At 47.4% G+C, this 18,671-nt stretch overlaps 3 protein-coding genes across 4 annotated transcripts; 1 reads left to right on the forward strand and 2 right to left on the reverse strand.

The window, feature by feature from the left end:
- On the forward strand, positions 1-12,722 carry uxs1 (UDP-glucuronate decarboxylase 1). The gene is made up of 15 exons (XM_049001304.1): positions 1-574; positions 3,738-3,765; positions 4,001-4,049; positions 4,847-4,890; positions 6,088-6,148; positions 6,309-6,489; positions 7,106-7,210; positions 7,773-7,832; positions 8,045-8,166; positions 10,182-10,301; positions 11,397-11,440; positions 11,683-11,743; positions 11,828-11,885; positions 11,966-12,069; positions 12,161-12,722. The coding sequence occupies exons 1-15, from the start codon at positions 484-486 to the stop codon at positions 12,290-12,292; spliced, it is 1,260 nt and encodes a 419-aa protein (XP_048857261.1). The 5' UTR covers positions 1-483; the 3' UTR covers positions 12,293-12,722.
- Positions 12,723-12,769: 47 nt separating this feature from the next.
- LOC125725004 (augurin-A-like) lies at positions 12,770-14,496 on the reverse strand. Its single transcript, XM_049001564.1, has 5 exons — positions 14,405-14,496; positions 14,145-14,264; positions 13,652-13,699; positions 13,387-13,547; positions 12,770-13,086 (listed from the first exon to the last, which is right to left on the reverse strand). The coding sequence occupies exons 2-5, from the start codon at positions 14,206-14,208 to the stop codon at positions 12,937-12,939; spliced, it is 423 nt and encodes a 140-aa protein (XP_048857521.1). The 5' UTR covers positions 14,209-14,264; positions 14,405-14,496; the 3' UTR covers positions 12,770-12,936.
- A 1,825-nt stretch (positions 14,497-16,321) lies between these two features.
- otos2 (otospiralin 2) lies at positions 16,322-18,620 on the reverse strand. 2 transcript variants are annotated; one of them, XM_049001697.1, is made up of 4 exons: positions 17,858-18,620; positions 17,652-17,724; positions 16,794-16,829; positions 16,322-16,666 (listed from the first exon to the last, which is right to left on the reverse strand). In XM_049001697.1, exons 2-4 carry the CDS (start codon positions 17,713-17,715, stop codon positions 16,479-16,481), a joined length of 288 nt encoding a protein of 95 aa, XP_048857654.1. In that variant the 5' UTR covers positions 17,716-17,724; positions 17,858-18,620; the 3' UTR covers positions 16,322-16,478. The 2 variants fall into 2 exon arrangements, with proteins under 2 accessions (XP_048857654.1, XP_048857622.1); XM_049001665.1 differs by having other exon boundaries at positions 17,838-18,620.
- Between the last annotated feature and the right edge of the window lie 51 nt (positions 18,621-18,671).

The following is an 18,671-nucleotide window of genomic DNA, read 5'->3' on the forward strand; positions in this document are numbered from 1 at the left end:
TCATAAAGCGGTCGCGCGTCGCCTCCTCCCCGCCCGGAAAGGAAGCCGCGTTGAGCAAAACAGCTCGGCGGTCCAGCTTTCGCTGTAACTGCGACGGCTAAGCAGCTGTTGCCTGCTCGTATGTCGTCGCTGTTTTTGGGGGGAGGATAAAAGAAGAAGCTGAATACAAAGATGGGAATTCGGGAAACCTCCTCACGGCGCAGCCCGCTGAGCAGGCTGTCGGCTCGCTAAGGCTGGCCCGGGGTCGTCGCACTGCCTGCTGGCTGATTCTGACGCCTCTCTGCTTTTTGTTTTTTTATCCATTTTAATTAAAATTTTATTTATTTTAGCGTGCATGTAAACACGGACTGACTTGGGCTTTTTCGAAGGCTTCGCTCATGACCGCCCCCGAACAGACCTGAAACGCACCGGGAGCGGGCGGGGGTGTGAGCGGCTCTGCGAAATGCTCTAGACGGCCGTGGGGCAGTTCGCCGTGGGGGGGGGATGATGAAACGGATCTTCTGGGTGGTAACGGGATTAAACAGACGGATGATGAAGCTGCTGATCGCACTGGCGCTGATCGCCTACGTCGCATGTGAGTAACGCTGGCTTTTTGGTTTGGACATGTTCGGTCGGGATGTTTTATGGGTCTGTAGACTGTTAACGGCCCCCTTTCCGCCCTTCTGCCTTTGGACCGGTCCGCCGTTTGACGTAAAGCCCACCGTCCCACGAGTGCTCGTGCATCATGTAGAAGTTTGTATGGATTTTTCGACAGATAGCACAGGTAGTAAAAGATCCGAGGTGTTTCCATAAAACAGCGCGGCGCGCAACAGGTGTAACAGTCAGACTCCCGCAGACCGTCCTCTCTGCGGTCACGGCGGTGTGGATCAAATCCCGCCCGTTCGGGGACCTGCCCTGGGTCCGTTTATTTCCCAATTTGCCCTTTCACTGGTGTATCTGGATGCGAGGATCTGCGATATATGTAGCTAAACCGACTCCAGTCTAGGAAACACTGGAGCCGGCAAATCACTGCTGTCGTTCAGAAGGTGCCGGTTCTGCTTTCGGGCAAAGAGTAATTGGACATTCCTTTAGGGTTACGTAACTTTAATTGTCCCAATTGAAGATGCCTGCAACTGGCTTTCCCGTTCTACTTTTATGTCCTTTCGCATTTGTTTGTCTTCAGTTTACAGCAGCACGGATTACAGCCTCCTGTGTGTACATAAGATATAGTTATACCCCTGAAGATGGGCCTAAAGACGTCCACTGGCAGTCCTGCCTGGCTTTGCTGTGTAGAACTGAGTGTTCATTTTAGTCTTTGACTTGCACTCTGGCTATAGGATCACACTATGCGCCAGTTTGAGTCTCTTAGTTCACTCCCCAAGTATCTGGTCTGGGCAGGATGACTTTATTATGCTGCATTAAAGGAAACTCCAGGCTTTTGTCATAGAGAATGTTCGAACCATGCTGGACATCCAAATAAATGGCTCACCGCCAAATGTTATGGTTTGTAGGTGCGCTGATTGAACTGCTACCCTACTGATGTCGTTTTCTGATGGGATGTGTAAATGGATCACTGTACGAGTCAGTTCATCTCCAGCAGAGTAACAGTACTGCTGTTGATATTTGTGCTTTTCCAGTATGATTCTGTGTGAAGTTTTACTGGTCTTGTGTAGTCTGCGTTTAAGGAGAAGCTGCAGGGGATCTCAAAAGTCAGCCAGACACGTTATTGTCCTCCGTAATTGTGCAAAGAAATCTGCTGTCGATGACTGTATTGTGTATTATTGTTGCTTAAAGGAATAATGGAGTGGTTTAAGGGATGATCTTGAGTAAATGGAAGAGGAGTAAAGAAAGTTGATCTGTTATTCTACCAGGGGATTAACCAGCCGCAAAACAAGCACTTCAGCCATTTTATTATGGGATGTTTCCCCCCCGTAGATGTGGCCTGATTAAAGGCTTCAGCCTTTCCACCTTTTCTGTTTTTCTTGTGTTTTAAGTTGGGCAGGGTTTGCCTGCCCAGGCTCACACTTTATATTCCTGTTCCTGTTAAGGAGATGATGTGTGTTGGGCTGGTTCTGAAGGCCTGTAACTGTCAGTGCGCCATGTCCGGCTCAGAAGTGGTGGGGGGGGGGCACAGCTTGCATATGTGCTTGTCGGTTATGACAACTGGCCTGAGACTCCTTGAGGGTTCCAAAGCTGCCTACTGCCTAGCCCTCATGGAATATGCCCCTGGCTGTGGAAATGCCCTGGGTTTCCTTTGCTGGGGAGCTCCGCCCCTCCGGCTCTGCTGCTGTTTGTGCAGGACCTCAATGGGTCTCTTGTGCTTCTCATAGGAGCTCTTTTAGCGGTGGGCGGCTGTCTCAAGTGGAGATGGGCTACGTGGCACACGTCGGCCCGCTGTTCCCCTGCTTCCTCTCAGCTCACGGCAGCCTGCGAGGCGTGTGATTGCTGTCATTAGAAAATGACTGTCCTCAGCGACTTGCCGTGTGACTCAGGGATGGTCAAACTGTTCCTTTACCTCTGTTTTATTATTGATGAACTGCTTAACCACTGATGTGAGTGGTTTGGTGGTGACTGGATATATATGTTTAGGGCCTCCAGTGCGGTCCTCAGGACTGATGAGGCTAGAATTAAAACTTGAAGTGTTTACAGTCTGTGTGTTTGAGAATCCCTTAAGTGTGTGTCACCTGGTGCTTTTTCTGCCATGCAGAGTGGCCTCCTGCAAATTGTGTTGCTCTGCACTGACTCATCGCTATGATTAATTTGGTCGGCATAGTTACATGCTTGTTATCGCCATGCCCCTGCGCAGTACTCTGATGCTGGGATGCTCAGAAGTCATCAAGTGGTCCTGAAAGCTGCTTTGCAAGTGCAAGCATGTGGAGCCTGGGGGGGGGGGCAGGGCAGCCTGGCAGTCAGGTAGTCAGGTTCCCTCTGGTGTCACTGAGTTCTCGATCACGACTGTCATGTGACCTGTCTATCCCATCTTAAATGGACATAGCATGTGGTTTGTCAGAGATTCCTGAGGAGGAGATGCCCTTACGCCACCCCCACATCCCTCCCCCCCCGAATGTGCTACTCTTATTGCTCTTCCTGGTGTTTGATACTGGAGTTGGTTTGATTTAGCGAAGACTGCTAACTGCTTTATTTGTGAACCATACACTTTAGAGCAGGGGTGTTAAACTCCAGTCCTGGGGGGCCAGAGCCCTGCACATTTTTGTGTTTCCCCTCATTTAACACACCTTAGTCAGCTCCTCCTGCTAATTACCTCACAGCTCTTGAACTGAATCTTTTATGGTGGAACAGGGATAGAAGTAAGTTACACAGGGCTCCGGCCCCCAAGAACTGGAGTGTGACAACCCTGCTTTAGAGCCTGATGCCCCTTCATGTTCCCTGAATGTTCATAATGTTGGTATTTATGCTCATTAAATAGTATTTTCCTTATTGGGTTCTTTTTGTTTTGATGTAGCTCTTGCTCCTATACTGCATATACATGTGACTGATTACTTATACCTCGTCGAAAGCACTTGCTTGTGATGTGTTATTTTCTTGATGTGTACGTCACTCAGGACAAAAGCATATGGTAAATGAAAATAAATGTAAATCTAGAGTTCTACCAATAATGTGTATCTATAAACCATCTGTAAGGATCTAGCCTGGGATTTCCCATCATTACACAATAATTTGGTTTGCTTGCTGGAGTGGAGCACTGATTAACATGGACTGAGAGTCAGCAGAAGTGATATTTCTTCTTTGCTTTCCAGCTGTCTGGGGAACCTACACCAATATGAGGTAGAGTGTGACGCTTTCCTGCTCTCTTCAGTCCTTTACATGCAAATACAGGCATTGATTTGCTTTTAAGTAATTGTACTGTGTTAATTTTGGGTCTGTTAGGATCATTTCCTCTGGGTGTGACAGTGCCATGGCACTAGTGGTCAGGCTGTTCTGGGACTCTGTCACCCATGGGGATAGAGAAACTTCACTCTGCTGTTGACCTCTTTCTCTGTTAACCCCAAACCCCCTACAGGTCCATACAAGAACATGGTGAGATTAAATTTGAACGCAAGATAGATGAGGTTGGTAGAAATGTCCTCAGTTCTGTCTGTCAATGTTTGGGGCGCCCTGTGCTTCATGCTGATGTCCAGGCTCCTCCAGTGCATTTCTGACCTCCATTAACTGGACTTCATTTCTGCTGCTGAATGTTCAATGAGGAACAGTAATTTACTGAAGATGTGTGAAATGCGAAAAAGCATCTGTTTGCTGGGGCAGGGGTGATGAGGTGAAGGGGGGTGGGAGATGGGCCCCACTTTCTGAATGAGGCCTGTCCTGAACTCTTTCACTTGAGGCAAACCTTCAGTCATTGGCTCATTTCCTTAAACAAAGGTGTGCCTGATGATGTGCACCAACTGCCATTTGTTTTAGTGAATTTGGTGCCACCCAGTTCATAAGTCTGACTCAGCTCTTTGTTTCATCGCTCTGTTGTTACATACGCACCTTCCGTGCTTGAGGCGTGCTTCTCCTTCAGTTTTACCTGTTACATGTGCACTTTCAGCTTCAGCACTTTCCGTGATTGATGCATGTTTCTACCTGTATTGTACCCGTTAAATGTGCACTAACTTTTGCACCATCTGTTCTTCAGCCATGTTTTTACCTGTTGTGCTGCATTATACTCTTTGGGATGGTGGGGCTATTGTGCTGCATGAGAAATGACACCCCCCCCCTCCCAGCAGGGGAGTTATTCTACCTTTAAACCCAAGATTTTTATGGCACAGCAACCTATTCTGTCGCTTTGGTACGTGCTTTTAAACCAGACGCTAAGTGGGCTGTGTGATAATTGAAAATAGTTTTCACTGATACCTGTCCTCTGTTGTAGGCAGTAGCTCCTCTCCGGGAGAAGATCAAAGATCTGGAGCTCAGGTAGGAAAATCTTACGGTGGATGATCTGATTCTGAGAGTCAGGCCTGCTTCATCGCCTGTCTCTCAACACAGGCCAGGGGATTTGTATTAAGTGTCCCTGTGTGGAAGTCAAGACCATCCATTGTTTGGAACTGCAGTGACTGCAGTGTTTTTGAAACTGGTAGGGAAATCTGGGTTCCCTGCAAGACCGAAGGTGCCTATAAAAGGACAAGGTACCTGGTCACAGCAGACTTTCAGAGTGTGTTCAATTTGTCCTATTGTGTTTTTTCTGTCATTTTTGTTTCTTGGCTATTCCTGATCCCCACATTGGTGTTGCTTGGTGGACCTTATTTAAACGGCTGACATCTCCGCCATTCCACATAGTTTTGTGGGAACTGTTTGCTCTCCTGAATTTAGACTATTGTGCATTTGTCCACATCGGATGAATCTTCGAACGTGCCCCTGCTTGTGCTTCAGGCTTAAGGCTGACTTATACTTCCGCATAGAATGTATACTGTTTGTATGGCAGTCATGCGATGTGTCTGCATGCCCTCCTAACCCAGTTCTCGGGGAGCTGAGAGGAAACAAAGACGTGGACTGTCTGGGGTTCCCCAAGGGACTGGGCTGGGAAACACTGCCCTACGTTATAGCCTACACCGTGGTCTGACTTTGTGGTAACGTAGACCGTACACAAGTATGAATACTCGCAGTGGCGTAGACCACGGCGTAAAATCTATGCAGGATGAACGCAAAAGTATGAACCAGCCTTTAGCCTGTAAGTGGGAGGAGCAAAGAGGTGTGTTCTAACTGGCCCAGGTATAGGTGCAGTAGTGGTTGGGTTACTTGATCAACGCGTTGCATTGTGTGCATAGTTGGGCAGCAGGTGCTGGTAGTTTGGTTGACGTTGCCTTGTGTGCACCAGTTTAACTGTTTTCTTTTAATTGTATCCCTGGTGATGAAAGTGGAATGAGGACCCTGTGTCCGCAGGGCAGTGTGGCCGCTGTCTGGTGTATCAAGGAGGTTTTGACCTTTCACGGGTCATGGTCTGGACCACTTATAATGAGAACCTTCAGTAACTGAGTAGATGTGGCGTGGTTTGCTGTTTTGACCAGAATGCTGTCTTGAGCATTATCCGTGGTAGGGTTTAATGCCAGTAAGCTCTTTGTTGGTACTCTCTGCTACCTCATGCCTTCTAAGATTTCCCTTTTGTTGTTGCAGCCTTTCTCAGAAGTACCCTCCTGTGAAGTTTCTGTCGGAGAAGGACAGGAAAAGGATCTTGGTAATCACTGAGCAAATATTCTGACATAACTTTGTCATGAGCGGGCTGACCATCTAATTTTCAGTCTTGTAGCTCTGAGGAATGAAGAAACGGCATTTATCTTTAATAAACTCTGCCTGGTTCTTGTCGACGCTTGCCACTCCTCCATCTCTGTGTGTAGATCACTGGAGGGGCGGGGTTCGTCGGTTCCCACCTGGCGGACAAGCTGATGATGGATGGGCACGAAGTGACGGTGGTGGACAACTTCTTCACGGGTCGGAAGCGCAACGTGGAGCACTGGATCGGCCACGAGAACTTCGAGCTGATAAACCACGATGTGGTAGAGCCTCTGTACATTGAGGGTGAGAAATGGGGAAGGGGGTGCACCAGTGTACTATTCATGTTGCCAAAGAGCCTGTTGTGGTTCTGTCCCAATAATCCTCATGAGCGATGTTCGTTTATGAAGTCACTGGATGTAGGGTGAGTGTAAGGAAGCAGGAACGCATGGAGGTCAGGTGGGACAGTCTTGTCCACATTATATGTACAGTCTCTCCCCAGATTACGATGGGGTCACGTTCCAATAAGCCAATTTTAAGTTGGAAATATCGTAAAGCGAAAATGCAGTTTAATACAGTACCCCTAACCTAACAAACATCATAGCCTAGCCTATAGTCTACCTTAAACATGCTTAGAATATTTACATTAGTCTGCAGTTGGGCAAAATTTAAAATGTTGAATATCTCGTTATTTTTTTTTAGCAATGTACTGAAACTGAAAAACATTTAACTTAAAGTCAAAATATCATGTGGAGTGTCTGTATTAGTAGCACAGACCAGATTTCTGCAGGGAGTTGAGGATGGAAATGGTGGGACAGAGTGCGTGGTCCAAAGAGCACAGTGCAGCAAGCCTCTGTTCACGGTTTGTGAGTATATATGCAGAGTTCAGTTGCATTGTACCTTTTTTTTTTTTTTGTCGCAGTTGACCAGATCTACCACCTGGCTTCCCCAGCCTCTCCCCCAAACTACATGTACAACCCCATCAAGACCCTGAAGACGAACACGATAGGCACACTGAACATGCTGGGTAAGTCACAGCGCTGGCCTGCAGACGCAAACTGCTTTCCCTTGTAGCTTGCGCTAGCTCACTGCCGTATGAGGGGGGAAATGGTTGCAGAATTGCCATGGCAACGTTCTGTACTCATCTTGGCTGAGGCGAGGCAGCTATCATAATGCAGTTGAGTTCAACTGACCCATAGAGGGGGGATGTCAGAGGTTGGCTGAGATTCATGTGAGGTTCTTCAGGGACTGAAACTCTGGCATGAGGTGGAGCTGCTGACAGTGGGAATGCTGATCGCGCCAGTGTGACAAGCGCTTTACCATTTGGGATCACTTTTCAGCAATCTGGCCTTGTGAAATGGCTGTTGGCCCCTGTGCATTCTGGGTAACGGGGCTTTGAATTTAGTTAGTAAGGAACGTGTCAGTGGTGTGGATATACTGATTTTAACTTGGTCTCATTTTTGTTCATCTGCCTGTGTGTTTGACTGACTTCCCAGGATTTATGTTCGGTTTACCTTCATGTTGGGTTTAGTAGGTCAAGTTCCTCTCTGGTTCTAAGGTTTTGGTTAGAGGCACATTTGTCTCCCCAGGATTGGCGAAGCGTGTTGGTGCTCGGCTCCTCTTGGCATCTACGTCGGAGGTGTATGGAGGTAAGGTCTGTCCCCAGTCACTGGAGTGCATTCTGGAAAGTTTGGGGAAGGATATAGCTGTAGATGGGAGAACGTAATGGGGAAATAAGGTATTAAATTTGGCTGTGTTTGAAAAATAGGAGTTAATGAGTGTCTTTGTTTTTTGTGAATGGTGAGGAACCTGAAAACATAAGTAAGAAGATGTGCTCAGCCCTGTTCTCCTCCCCCCCCAGACCCAGAGGTCCACCCCCAGAGTGAAGACTACTGGGGCCACGTAAACCCCATTGGCCCCCGTGCCTGTTATGATGAGGGCAAACGAGTGGCAGAGACCATGTGCTATGCCTACATGAAACAGGTAAGCTTCTTATCTGCAAGCTGTAATGCAGACAGTCGATGAACACTGGTGGCACTGGAGGTCTGCCGGTCCGTATGCTGTACAGCCTCGAACGGACAAGAATGGGAGTTTGGTGGTTTTCAGTTCCTCAGCCCCAATGTGATCAATCTTGGTGTCGAATATCCTGGTAGGTTGACTCTGGAGAACTTGGACACATTTAAGATGGTTAGCTCTGTCCTAACTGTAGGTGTTGTGGCATCAACAAATGTTATCTTTGTGAAAGGTGTCAATGTTAAAATTTAGCTTTACCCAAAACCCAGTAGTATGCAAAAATAAGTATCACAAAAACATGCTACAGACCAGGACAAATGGCTGGAGTTGAAGAGAGAAGTGTTTCTCTGACCAGTCCTCGGAACCCTCAGAGGGTCCATGTTTTTGCTCCCTATTAGCTCTCTGCTAGATATTCCACATTTTTGCTACCTGCTGGGAATTGGGAGGAAGCAAAAATGTGGACTGTCTGCAGGTTCCGGAGGGCCGGGTTGGGAAGTACTAGCTTAGAGAGATACAAATGAACGTGTGCCGCTGGAGGTGTGACAGGGTCCAAACAGTTTCTGATTACGGAAATGATGCTATGGGAATAACCTTGATGTGTTTCACATAAGGACTCGTCTATAAAATCAACAGACTTGCATGAGGGAGTACAAAAAATTTCAGTAAATTTTATTTTCAATAAAAACGTGTTTTAATAACGATTGCATAGACACTTCAACAAATGGTATTGAACTTTCCATTTTTAATCTGTATGAAATCAAGTTGCAATAGCGACACTGAGCCGCACCTTGAATAAAACAGAGGAACCAACAGAATCAAGCCAGCTGTTGATGGTTAACATTGTCAGGTCTGGTATTTTCACACCAGTGAGGGCTGAGTGTGTATAGTGTGAAATATGCAGAACTAAATTCACGTTGCGCAACAGTATGACGTGCATGATAGAGCATTTGAAACAAACATTTTGGTGCAGTGGAGTTTTTCTGGAAGTTAATAGTTCCAATCAAAAGTCTGGACACACCTACCCATAGAAAAGCTTATTTGTACTATCCTCTACATTTTAGAATAAATATAAAGTCATAGAAACTATAAAGTAACATACACTGATCAAACAAAATAGATAAAGTTGTGTGCTGGGTTTCCGCTCAGTGGATTGGGACTCGCAGTCGCCGGTTCCGATCCCTGGGTCAGCAAAGTGATCCTGCCATTGGGCCCTTGAGTACGTTGCCTTGCTAGTTCCAGACACATGTTGCTTATAATTCTGAGCACAAAAAACATTAACTAATTTAAAATGTTTTATCTTGAAATGCAGCTTTTTCGGCAGTACGGAAATGACCACTAGGCACCAATGTTCCTCCTTATTGATAAGACAGATGTTTTCATTCTATACTGTCATTATATTCTGAAATATAATCATGAAAATTTCCTAAAATGATGCAGCAGACTTTGGCACTACTTTCATAGCAGTCGTGGTGTGAGCTCAGTCCTGCCAGTAGAGTCCGAGTGTTCGATGGTGCAGTATGAGAAAGCAACAATGTCTGGGTGCATGTCTGAGTCCTTAGCAGTAATCGTCTGTTAGTGAGCGATTAATTGTGACATGCGCACCCTCAGGAAAATCGGCTGTGGCCACCGAGGTGGTGATCATATGCTAATTTGATGTGGTTAGTGGAAGTGTCAGATGCCATGAAGGTAATTGAAGTCGTGGTAATTACTTGAGGGAGCTACTGCATGTGTAGCTGATTATCAGCGAGGGCTTGCGGAGCCTCCTTTTCTGGTCAACAGAGTAGATGAGGATGAATGTGCAGGTAGCGAAGGTGGTGATGTGAGGAGATACTGGTGGTACATGTGAGGTCAGAGTAACAAAGGTACAAATAGTGTGTATGAGCTTTGCATTCTGTCACGTAAGGTGAGCCAGATGACAGAGTGACAGGGTACAGACTCCCTCGAAGGCCCATGGACATTAATGATGTCATTTCCCTTCACCGCAGGAAGGAGTGGAGGTGAGAGTGGCCAGAATCTTCAACACTTTCGGCTCCCGGATGCACATGAATGACGGCCGGGTGGTGAGCAACTTCATCCTGCAGTCCCTGCAGGGGGAGCCCTTGACGGTGAGAGGGTGGGATGTCAGGGGATTGTACCCTGCCACCGCTGGGCCGTAAGAGCCGAACAGAACCCTGTTAGTGGTGTATCTGGGTTGTGGCCGAATGGATTGAAAGGGGAAAAAAAATTATACTAGAGATGCACCGAGTATCGGCCTTCTGTCAGTGTCAGCTGATACAGTAACAATCGGCCATCGTCCCTTGGTTTAAAAACGAGCTGATATTTACCGCTGATAATTCCCATTGAATTGGTACCTATATTGCTTTGCACACCCACGTATTTGCAATCTAATAAACATTTCAACACAATGGTGAATAACACTAGTCTGTCAGTTGCAATTGTTTCATAACAAAAGAAAATTCGGTGCAGACAGTGGAAAATCAAAATATATTACTCGGAAAATTCCGGAGTTTATTACACTTGATGATCAGCCCTTCTGTCTAATGTTACAAATATGAAATAAGTATATTTTATAAAGTAGTGCTCTGGGACTGTTGTATGCCAGAGTTACCAAAAAATACATACTTTTTAAAAGATATTTTTGGAATGTGATTTATTTTTTATTTTGGTAGAATGGCCCTTTAGTGACCCTTTTAAACTTAAGCAGAACCTCTCAAACAATGTGTATTGGTGTCAGTTTTTGAAATAATCTGTATCGGCCAGAGATGTACTTATCGGTACATCACCAATTAATACTTTATTTACCATGTGCACGAGTACAGGGATTTAGGAATTCATTTTTCTGGGGGTGAAGGGCAGAGATACGACTATTCACCCGAGTATGTGATTTGAACCAGCCACCTTCTGATCACAGAAGATCAGAGGCCTAACCCACTGAGCCACTCACTGCTCCACCAATAGAAGTGAGGTAGTCTTACTCCAGACCACATGCCATGTGGAGGTCAGTGAGCTGGTACATGGTGATGGGACCTTGTCGGTAATTCATGCAGCTGACTGGACTTCCTCCTTCCTGGCTTCAGATAAAGGATCTAACCTGTAAGCACTGTCACACAGAACTCGAGTTTACCCTTTTTTTGCCGTGGTAGGGCTGTGTCTTATGAGGTAGTCTGGATTAAAGCCTGTGGTATTTGGTGGTTTTGCAGGTGTATGGGTCCGGCTCACAGACAAGAGCCTTCCAGTATGTAAGGTAAGTCATAAGGAAAGCAGGACTAATGCATACGTGAGCATCAGTATTGATTTCAGTGATTTGAGTGGTCAGAACAACAGGGGCAGAAAACAGTGAATTATGTAAAGGTATGAAAAATAGTTAGAAATGTTAGGAGAAAAGTTCCATCTGCATAATGCAAAGGCATCAATGAGGGCCCAATGAACAGACAGTCTCACCGTCTGAATACATGGTCTCCCATCTTGTCTCACATGCTACTGCAGCGATCTCGTCAACGGACTCGTCTCGCTCATGAATAGCAACGTCAGCAGCCCTGTCAACCTGGTGAGAATCGACACACTCTGGCGTCCATCAGTGATGCTACAAACACGAGCTTCATTCATTCTCACTCTCACACTCTCGCTCTAGGGGAATCCCGAAGAACACACCATCCTTGAGTTTGCCCAACTCATCAAGAGCCTTGTCGGTGAGTGAGTCGGTACACGCGCGGCCCGCTTTCCCCGTTACCGTTTCCGCATTGCTCACGCTTCTCACACCGCCCCTCAGTCAGCCGTAGTCAGATCCAGTTCCTCCCTGAAGCCCAGGACGACCCACAGCGAAGACGACCCGACATCCGCAAGGCCAAGCGCCTTTTGGGCTGGGAGCCCGTGGTGTGTATGGTTATCCTCCTACCCGTGCTTGTACCTCACACCCCTGACTGGTGAGTCTGCAGCGCTCCTTCACACTGCTTGTCACCCCCAGGTTCCCCTAGAAGAGGGCTTGAACAAGACCATACAGTACTTCAGCAGGGAACTCGAGCACCAGGCGAACAACCAGTACATCCCAAAGCCCAAACCAGCTCGCATGAAGAAGAGTCGTACTCGTCACGCCTGAGCCTCATCCTGGACTCTCTGCTCTCTGTGCCAGGAAGGAATGCTCACCTTGCACTTTTTCCCCCTTCACTCCTCCCAGTAACTTAAAATGAGATGTGACAGACTCCTGCTTTACGTTTTTTTTTTTTTTTTTTTTTTTTGCTGGGTGAGATGTCTTGCCTCCCAGCTCCCTTCCGTTATGTTTCTGGCCTGTTTTTTGGACAGAATGCTCCTATCAGTGGATGAATCGGAACTCCTTTCTGCAATTGGTCAATCAATGGGGACACCCACTTTTCAACAAACTTCCATCTACGGCCATCTAGTTTGTTTCTTGTTCTGCTTTCCAGTGGACTACTGTGGAAGGCTTTTAAACTTTCTGCTCTCTAGAGACACTTACCTCCTTTTGAAGGCAATTGTGTTTGTTTGAATAAAAATATTGATGCCAGTTTGAATCCTTGTGCTAAGTTGCTTCGAGGTCGTCAAATAACAGGAGGCCTGGTGCAGCTATGACTTTATTTACTACGTGATGCACTACAGTTATTCTGAAACTCGTCACTACTGGCAGAAATGGACACAGAAACCTGGTATCCAGTCATACCTTCTACAAAAGCATGTATAGGGACTAGGATTTGCATGCGGGAAGCACTAATCAGTTGCTCTGGTGACTTAATAGTAATCGTAGTTGACGTCAGCGCCGTGCCGGTGGGAGCTCCGGTGCTGGGGTGCCAGGGGGGAATTCTCATCATAATGGTGCTGGCGGCCCCGGTCAATGCCCCTGTAGTAATCCCACCAGTAGGACAGATCGGCCTCCAGTTTCTGCAAAAAGTCAAGTCGACCACGTGTCAGACTTCATCACTTTCTCATTGTTTTTGAGACGGACCTCAACTTTTGTAGGATAACGAGGGATAACAAAGCCTGTGTTAGAGGTGCTGTCTGGCACAGAGCTAGTGAGGAATGCCTACTCAGCTTTCGTACAAGACATTGGTACTACAACTAGTCAGATGACGCCCCAGTTTTACAAAAAAACACACACACACACCCTCAAAATCCCCCCTCACATCACCACTCTACCCCTAACCTCTCATTTTTGCACGTTCAGGTGGATCAATGGCTTACCGTCTCGTCAAATCCCATGTGCCTATACTGCATGATCCACTGCTGCACATCTGGTCTGCTCCTGTCCCACACGTTCCTCTTTGGCCGTCTCGCAGGCGACAAGAACTCCCTCGCTTTTGCTGGTGTCAGCTGCAGCAGGCCGGGCTTTTGCTCCTCTGGGACTATGTGGATGGAAAGACAGACAGACAGACAGCCAGCCTTGTGCCACGCACTGCTTACGAACTCGGATCTCACCAAGTGACTGCTCTGATTAGTATCTCCTCACCCTCTCTCCTCTTCAGGACCGAGTGCAGCTTGCTCTCACCGCATACATCTGCATGGGACATAAACATGCCATTAACAACGACCAGTGAAGTTGCCTTAGGTGCTTCACTAGCTGTTTTAAAAGGTCTAAGCCCCACGCTTCCGGCGGGGGTCCGATACTCCGGCACCATCCCATATCCACCTCATGTCACCTCCAACACGACACACGTGCCCTTTCATGTTAACGTCACTCAGCTATTCCCATTTTTCCATCTTCTCCCACTTTCAGGCCCTGCACAAAACCCCTTCCAATCTGTGTAGCACATCACCCCTCGAGCACCAGCAAAAGCCTGCATGCTCTGCTGGTTCCATGACCGTGCTGATATCAGGAATGCTTCCCTCCAAGCTCTTGGTTTACCCTCTATTTACACAAACAGAGCCACGGATGTCTGATTTCCTGTGGACCCCCGCCCCCCTCGCTCCCATCATGGCTTCCTCCCTAGGGGCCCCGTTACCTTCGCAGGCGACAAGGATGACCAGGAGTGCCGCAAGCGGCATGCGGAGGTCACGGGAAGGCATGGCGTCCCTTGCCGTACGTTCTGTGCTGCTCAGGACCGGAGACGGAGAAGAAAAGCCTGGAGGAGAATGCAAAGCGGGAAAGCCTTCCACAACTGCAGGAATGCTGCAGACAGAGGGCCGGCCCACAGGAAAACCACACGTCCAAAAAGTGTGTGTGTGAGTGGCACCCACCCCCTTATACAGCTAACGACCATACCTCGTCCTTCCCTTAAAAGCCTGCTTGGAACATGATGGCTCTGGAGGGTTAGGGGTAGTGGGAGCCTAGCTTTTACATAGACTTCCTTCCGTGAATCTGTTCCATCCTAAATTTCAGCCTGCTCTTACCCTGAGCCTGTTGGCGACATTAACCCTTTCCGCGACACGTCACTTGGATGTCTTCTGAATAAGCAGTCTTCCCCAGGATGTCCACCTTGCACTCTTCCTCATGTGTGACATGCTGCTGCTTGCAGATGCCATGAAATGTGGTTCAAAACGGTCTCACGACGTTACGGTCTGCCTCTGTTTCCTGCATTTCCCTTCTGCCCACTTCTCTCCCTCCCCCTAGGCCCAGGATCTACTCTTTTTAAAAAAGGCATCTGGAAAGACACCATTGAGCTCAGATTTTCCATACTGATTTCCATGTTCTGACCCCACCCCGTCTGCCTGAGCTCCAGCCCCCAACCCCCCGCCCCCACAAACTGGCAGCCCCCTCATGTGTGTACGTGGAATAGCAGATTGTGCAGTACATGCTTACGTGGATTTGTGCTCTGCACGAGACACTCTAATGGCACATATGCTGAACACATTACCCTCCTGTGCAGAGGTACTTGTCATTAACACTGTCAAGTGGGCATGCTGCTTCATTTTCTGTTACTTTGGTCTTTCTGTTTATTGTCTTACTTTGGCCAAGTTAACATTCGCTACTCGATTTAAGGTTCTTTGTTACACGCACACCTCCCTGCACACATCGTGTTCCTTTGATGTTTGCACTTTAATTTCTTCAATCATAATACATTTAGAACTCCATTTGTTCTAAATGCATTGTTCCTCAACTGGGACTCGTCTTCAGAAGCCATCTGCTGTTCTTCATCTCTCTGCTCCACACAGACCACTCTGTGGAACTTCTGATCCCTTTGGAGTCTGACAATTTCAAACGTTGTAGACAGAATCCCATTTCTCTGTCGATGATGATGATGATGATACACTCCTCGTGCATAAACCCTTGTTAATCTGGATTTAGGTTTCAACTCCCGATACATCAGTCACGAGCCAGTAATGTACCTCAGTACACCTGCGCACCACTCTGATTAAACAAGTGGACAACTCACGTCTACACATAAGAGTTATGACAGGAGCAGAATACTCAAGAGCAACCAATTTCCCTACAGAACAGAATTCCAATTACTGTCATGCACCTCAACCTGCAAGATTTCTGTATGCCCCCCCCCCCCCGAACAAAATCTAATGCCAAAAGCTCCTTTTGCACTGAATCTCATCAACATCAGATATTCCCCAGATAAAGTGAGGATTATGACACCCATGAGGTGCAGCTATCGACTTTTTTGGCACCAGCCCAACACCTATGTTCAGGGATCAGTGTGGAAGTTTTACAAATCCTGATACAGCACAAGCCAGCAGTCATACACCTGCAGTTCACACTAGGAAATCCATCGGAAGCTAATCAGGTTTGGGCCTGGCCAGTACTTGGATGGGTTGCTGCTGGAAGAGGTGTTGATATGGCCAACATGTTGGCCCAACCTGTGGTCTGTGTGGATCTCAAAGCTCAGGTGCAGTGAGATGGACACTGTGCTATAAAATGGTGCAGGTCCTTTGAATGAGATGCAAAACCGAGGTCCAGATTCTCTGAGGCCATAAAAGATCTCTGGGTATCTGGCCTCCTAATCATCCCCTATATCTAACTGGTGAATTCACGCCTGCCCCTTCACCACCTTAGCTACTGTGTGGTGAGCATATTGGTGCAGAATAGCTGCCGTTCCATCATGCAGGTGGGGGCTACACAGTGGTGGTGATTGAGGTGCCTCCCCATTGGTTCTGTGAAGTGCTTGGGTGTCTTAAAGCTATATGTATATAATATGTGTAACATTCATTCAAGAAAGAGAAACCTTGAGACACCTTGAGTCTTCAATGATTTATTTCAGATTTGAATATTAAGATTTTGTTGACCAGCTGTGTTTTCACTTTCTATAGCATATATCAGAACACCTTGCTGTCAGCTTTAAACAAGAGCTCCCTTCTCCGTCATCTTCCTGTGGATCCTCCTCCCCTCCCCGTCACTCATCCGGCTCTGGGCTCTCGTAGCCCATGTGGCTGGCAGAGGGAAAGTGCGCCCAGAAGGTTCTGGCCAGATCCTCCATCTTGTCATAGCCGGCGTGGGCACGCAGGTTCTCCACCCAGCCGAAGAAGTCCGAGGATGTCAGGGCCCAGTTCGGCAGGTCGCGCTTCTCGCGGGCCGCCAGTACTGATGACCCAATCGCAGAAGACCCAACAGTCACGACCAAACACAAATCTGCTCAATGCTTACACACTAAAAGCAATTTTAACAAGTATCTACGCGACCACTGGTTTTGTCCAGAGTTATTCCCTACCTTCGACTTGTTCATCTGAAGTGCTCTGGTCCGCCACTGAAGGGGGGCATGGAGGGGGTGTTAGAGACAGAGAGGACAGGACAAAGCTGTCAGGGTTTTGAGGTAACCAGTGTTCCTCCACCGTCGCGCTCAGCTACAGTTTCGCCCGTTCCCACAGATGGATGTCACACTTCCCCGCTAGGGCTCCCTTCAGTTCCACAGACCCATGATATTTCCACACTACGATGGGCCGGTCTTTGGGCCTTTGACACAGATGAATCCAACTAACTCCTACTGGTTACAAATGACTCAATAAGATTTCTATTCTGCCGTTGGTGAACTGTCAGAGAAAAGGGTACAGCCCTGGTACAACATTAATTAGTGGCAGAACATGCTGGCTAGCTAATTAGTTATATTACGCCCCAATATTACAAGATAATTAGCATATGACACAAAGCTATTAAGTCATACAGGCAAGGCACCTTTATGGCAAAACCCATGAAGAACTGGATTATTTAGAGCTTTCTTCTCCATCTTCATGTCTGAAGGTCAGTTTATTAGCAGCAAGGTAACAAGAATGTGCAACATTAGATAAATGATAACCAATTGTCTCTAGTTCACCTACTGGTCAAGACAACTGCATTCTCTGTCTAGACCACAGCTACAGCAGGCTGGAAGCATCTCTTGAACGCTGCTAACACAATCTAGAAATATAGGATAAAACACATGCTTGCGTGGCAAGATTGTGACTTACCTGAAGCCTTGAAATTTGACATCGCGCAGCCACTGACAAAAGCTCGGGACTCCCCTCCCTCCCCTGCCCCCTGCAGATTAGATGGAGCCTTTAATGCAGGTTTGCAGCCCTGCAAGCACACCTACCCGCAAGGCAGAGGAGTCCCAGGAGAAGCATGCACACCAGCGGCACTGTACACAGTCGAGGCATGGCTTTCCACTGCCGGCAAGCAGACAGAGACAGCAAGAGAGGCAGATAAACCATCTGTGAGGAGTTCCAGAACCTTTCAGTAACCATAGCCAAACGATTGTAACTGTGAATTGAGTGGGTACCTTTTCCTCCAATTCCTCACCGTCTAGTAGGTCCTAGTCCTGTCCGCTCCTCGTCCCGGCAGTTCTGGTGCAGACAGCACAGCAGATCCTCCGCTTTTTGCTCCCCGCTGCTTTTCACAGCCTCCCTGCACATGTGGAGCCCAGGCGCTCCGTTTCCCACCCCACCTCAACTTCTTGCACCTGCCTGACCGAACCGTAAGTCAAAGGAGCCGCTTTTTGCTGGTCCCAGGAGTCACCGAAAGAACCACGTCACCCAGGCAGGCCGGATGGGAGCAGTTGGCAAAGAACGAGCAATGATGTGGGGGTGGGGGGTGAGAGCTGGACTTGAACAGCGGTAAAATGCATAATGTTACTGTGTAGTGGCTGGAGAATTACTGGTAACTAATGGCGACAGCAGCTAGAATTCCAAGCACAAACGGGTTAAAATCTGAAATGACATGAAGGTAAAACTGTCTTTTTCAAACGAGAAAGAGGCAAACAGTATCACATTATCATTCATTCATCTATGATTAACGTGTTAAACAGGCCCAAAAGGAGCCTACAAAAATTATAATAATAATTACATGTCCAGAACCAATCAAAAGGTCAGTGGAAAAAAAACTGGGTAGCTGGATCCAGCCCAGAGGCTGTTAATTGACTAGCTTTTGGTTGGAGTGTGGAGTGTGCTTTGTTTGGTTTTCCTGTAGTGAGAGCGCCACCTGATGAGGGGAACATGAGGGGAACCTTCTTCAGACCCATACAGAATCATTTGTTCCATCCGCTACTAAAAAAACTCCCCAGGGACGATGATCCATTCTGTGTCCTCTTGCATTAAATGCATCACTGTGAGTCTAA

Source organism: Brienomyrus brachyistius, chromosome 1 (assembly GCF_023856365.1).
Source record: "Brienomyrus brachyistius isolate T26 chromosome 1, BBRACH_0.4, whole genome shotgun sequence".
NCBI classification, from domain to species: domain Eukaryota; kingdom Metazoa; phylum Chordata; class Actinopteri; order Osteoglossiformes; family Mormyridae; genus Brienomyrus; species Brienomyrus brachyistius.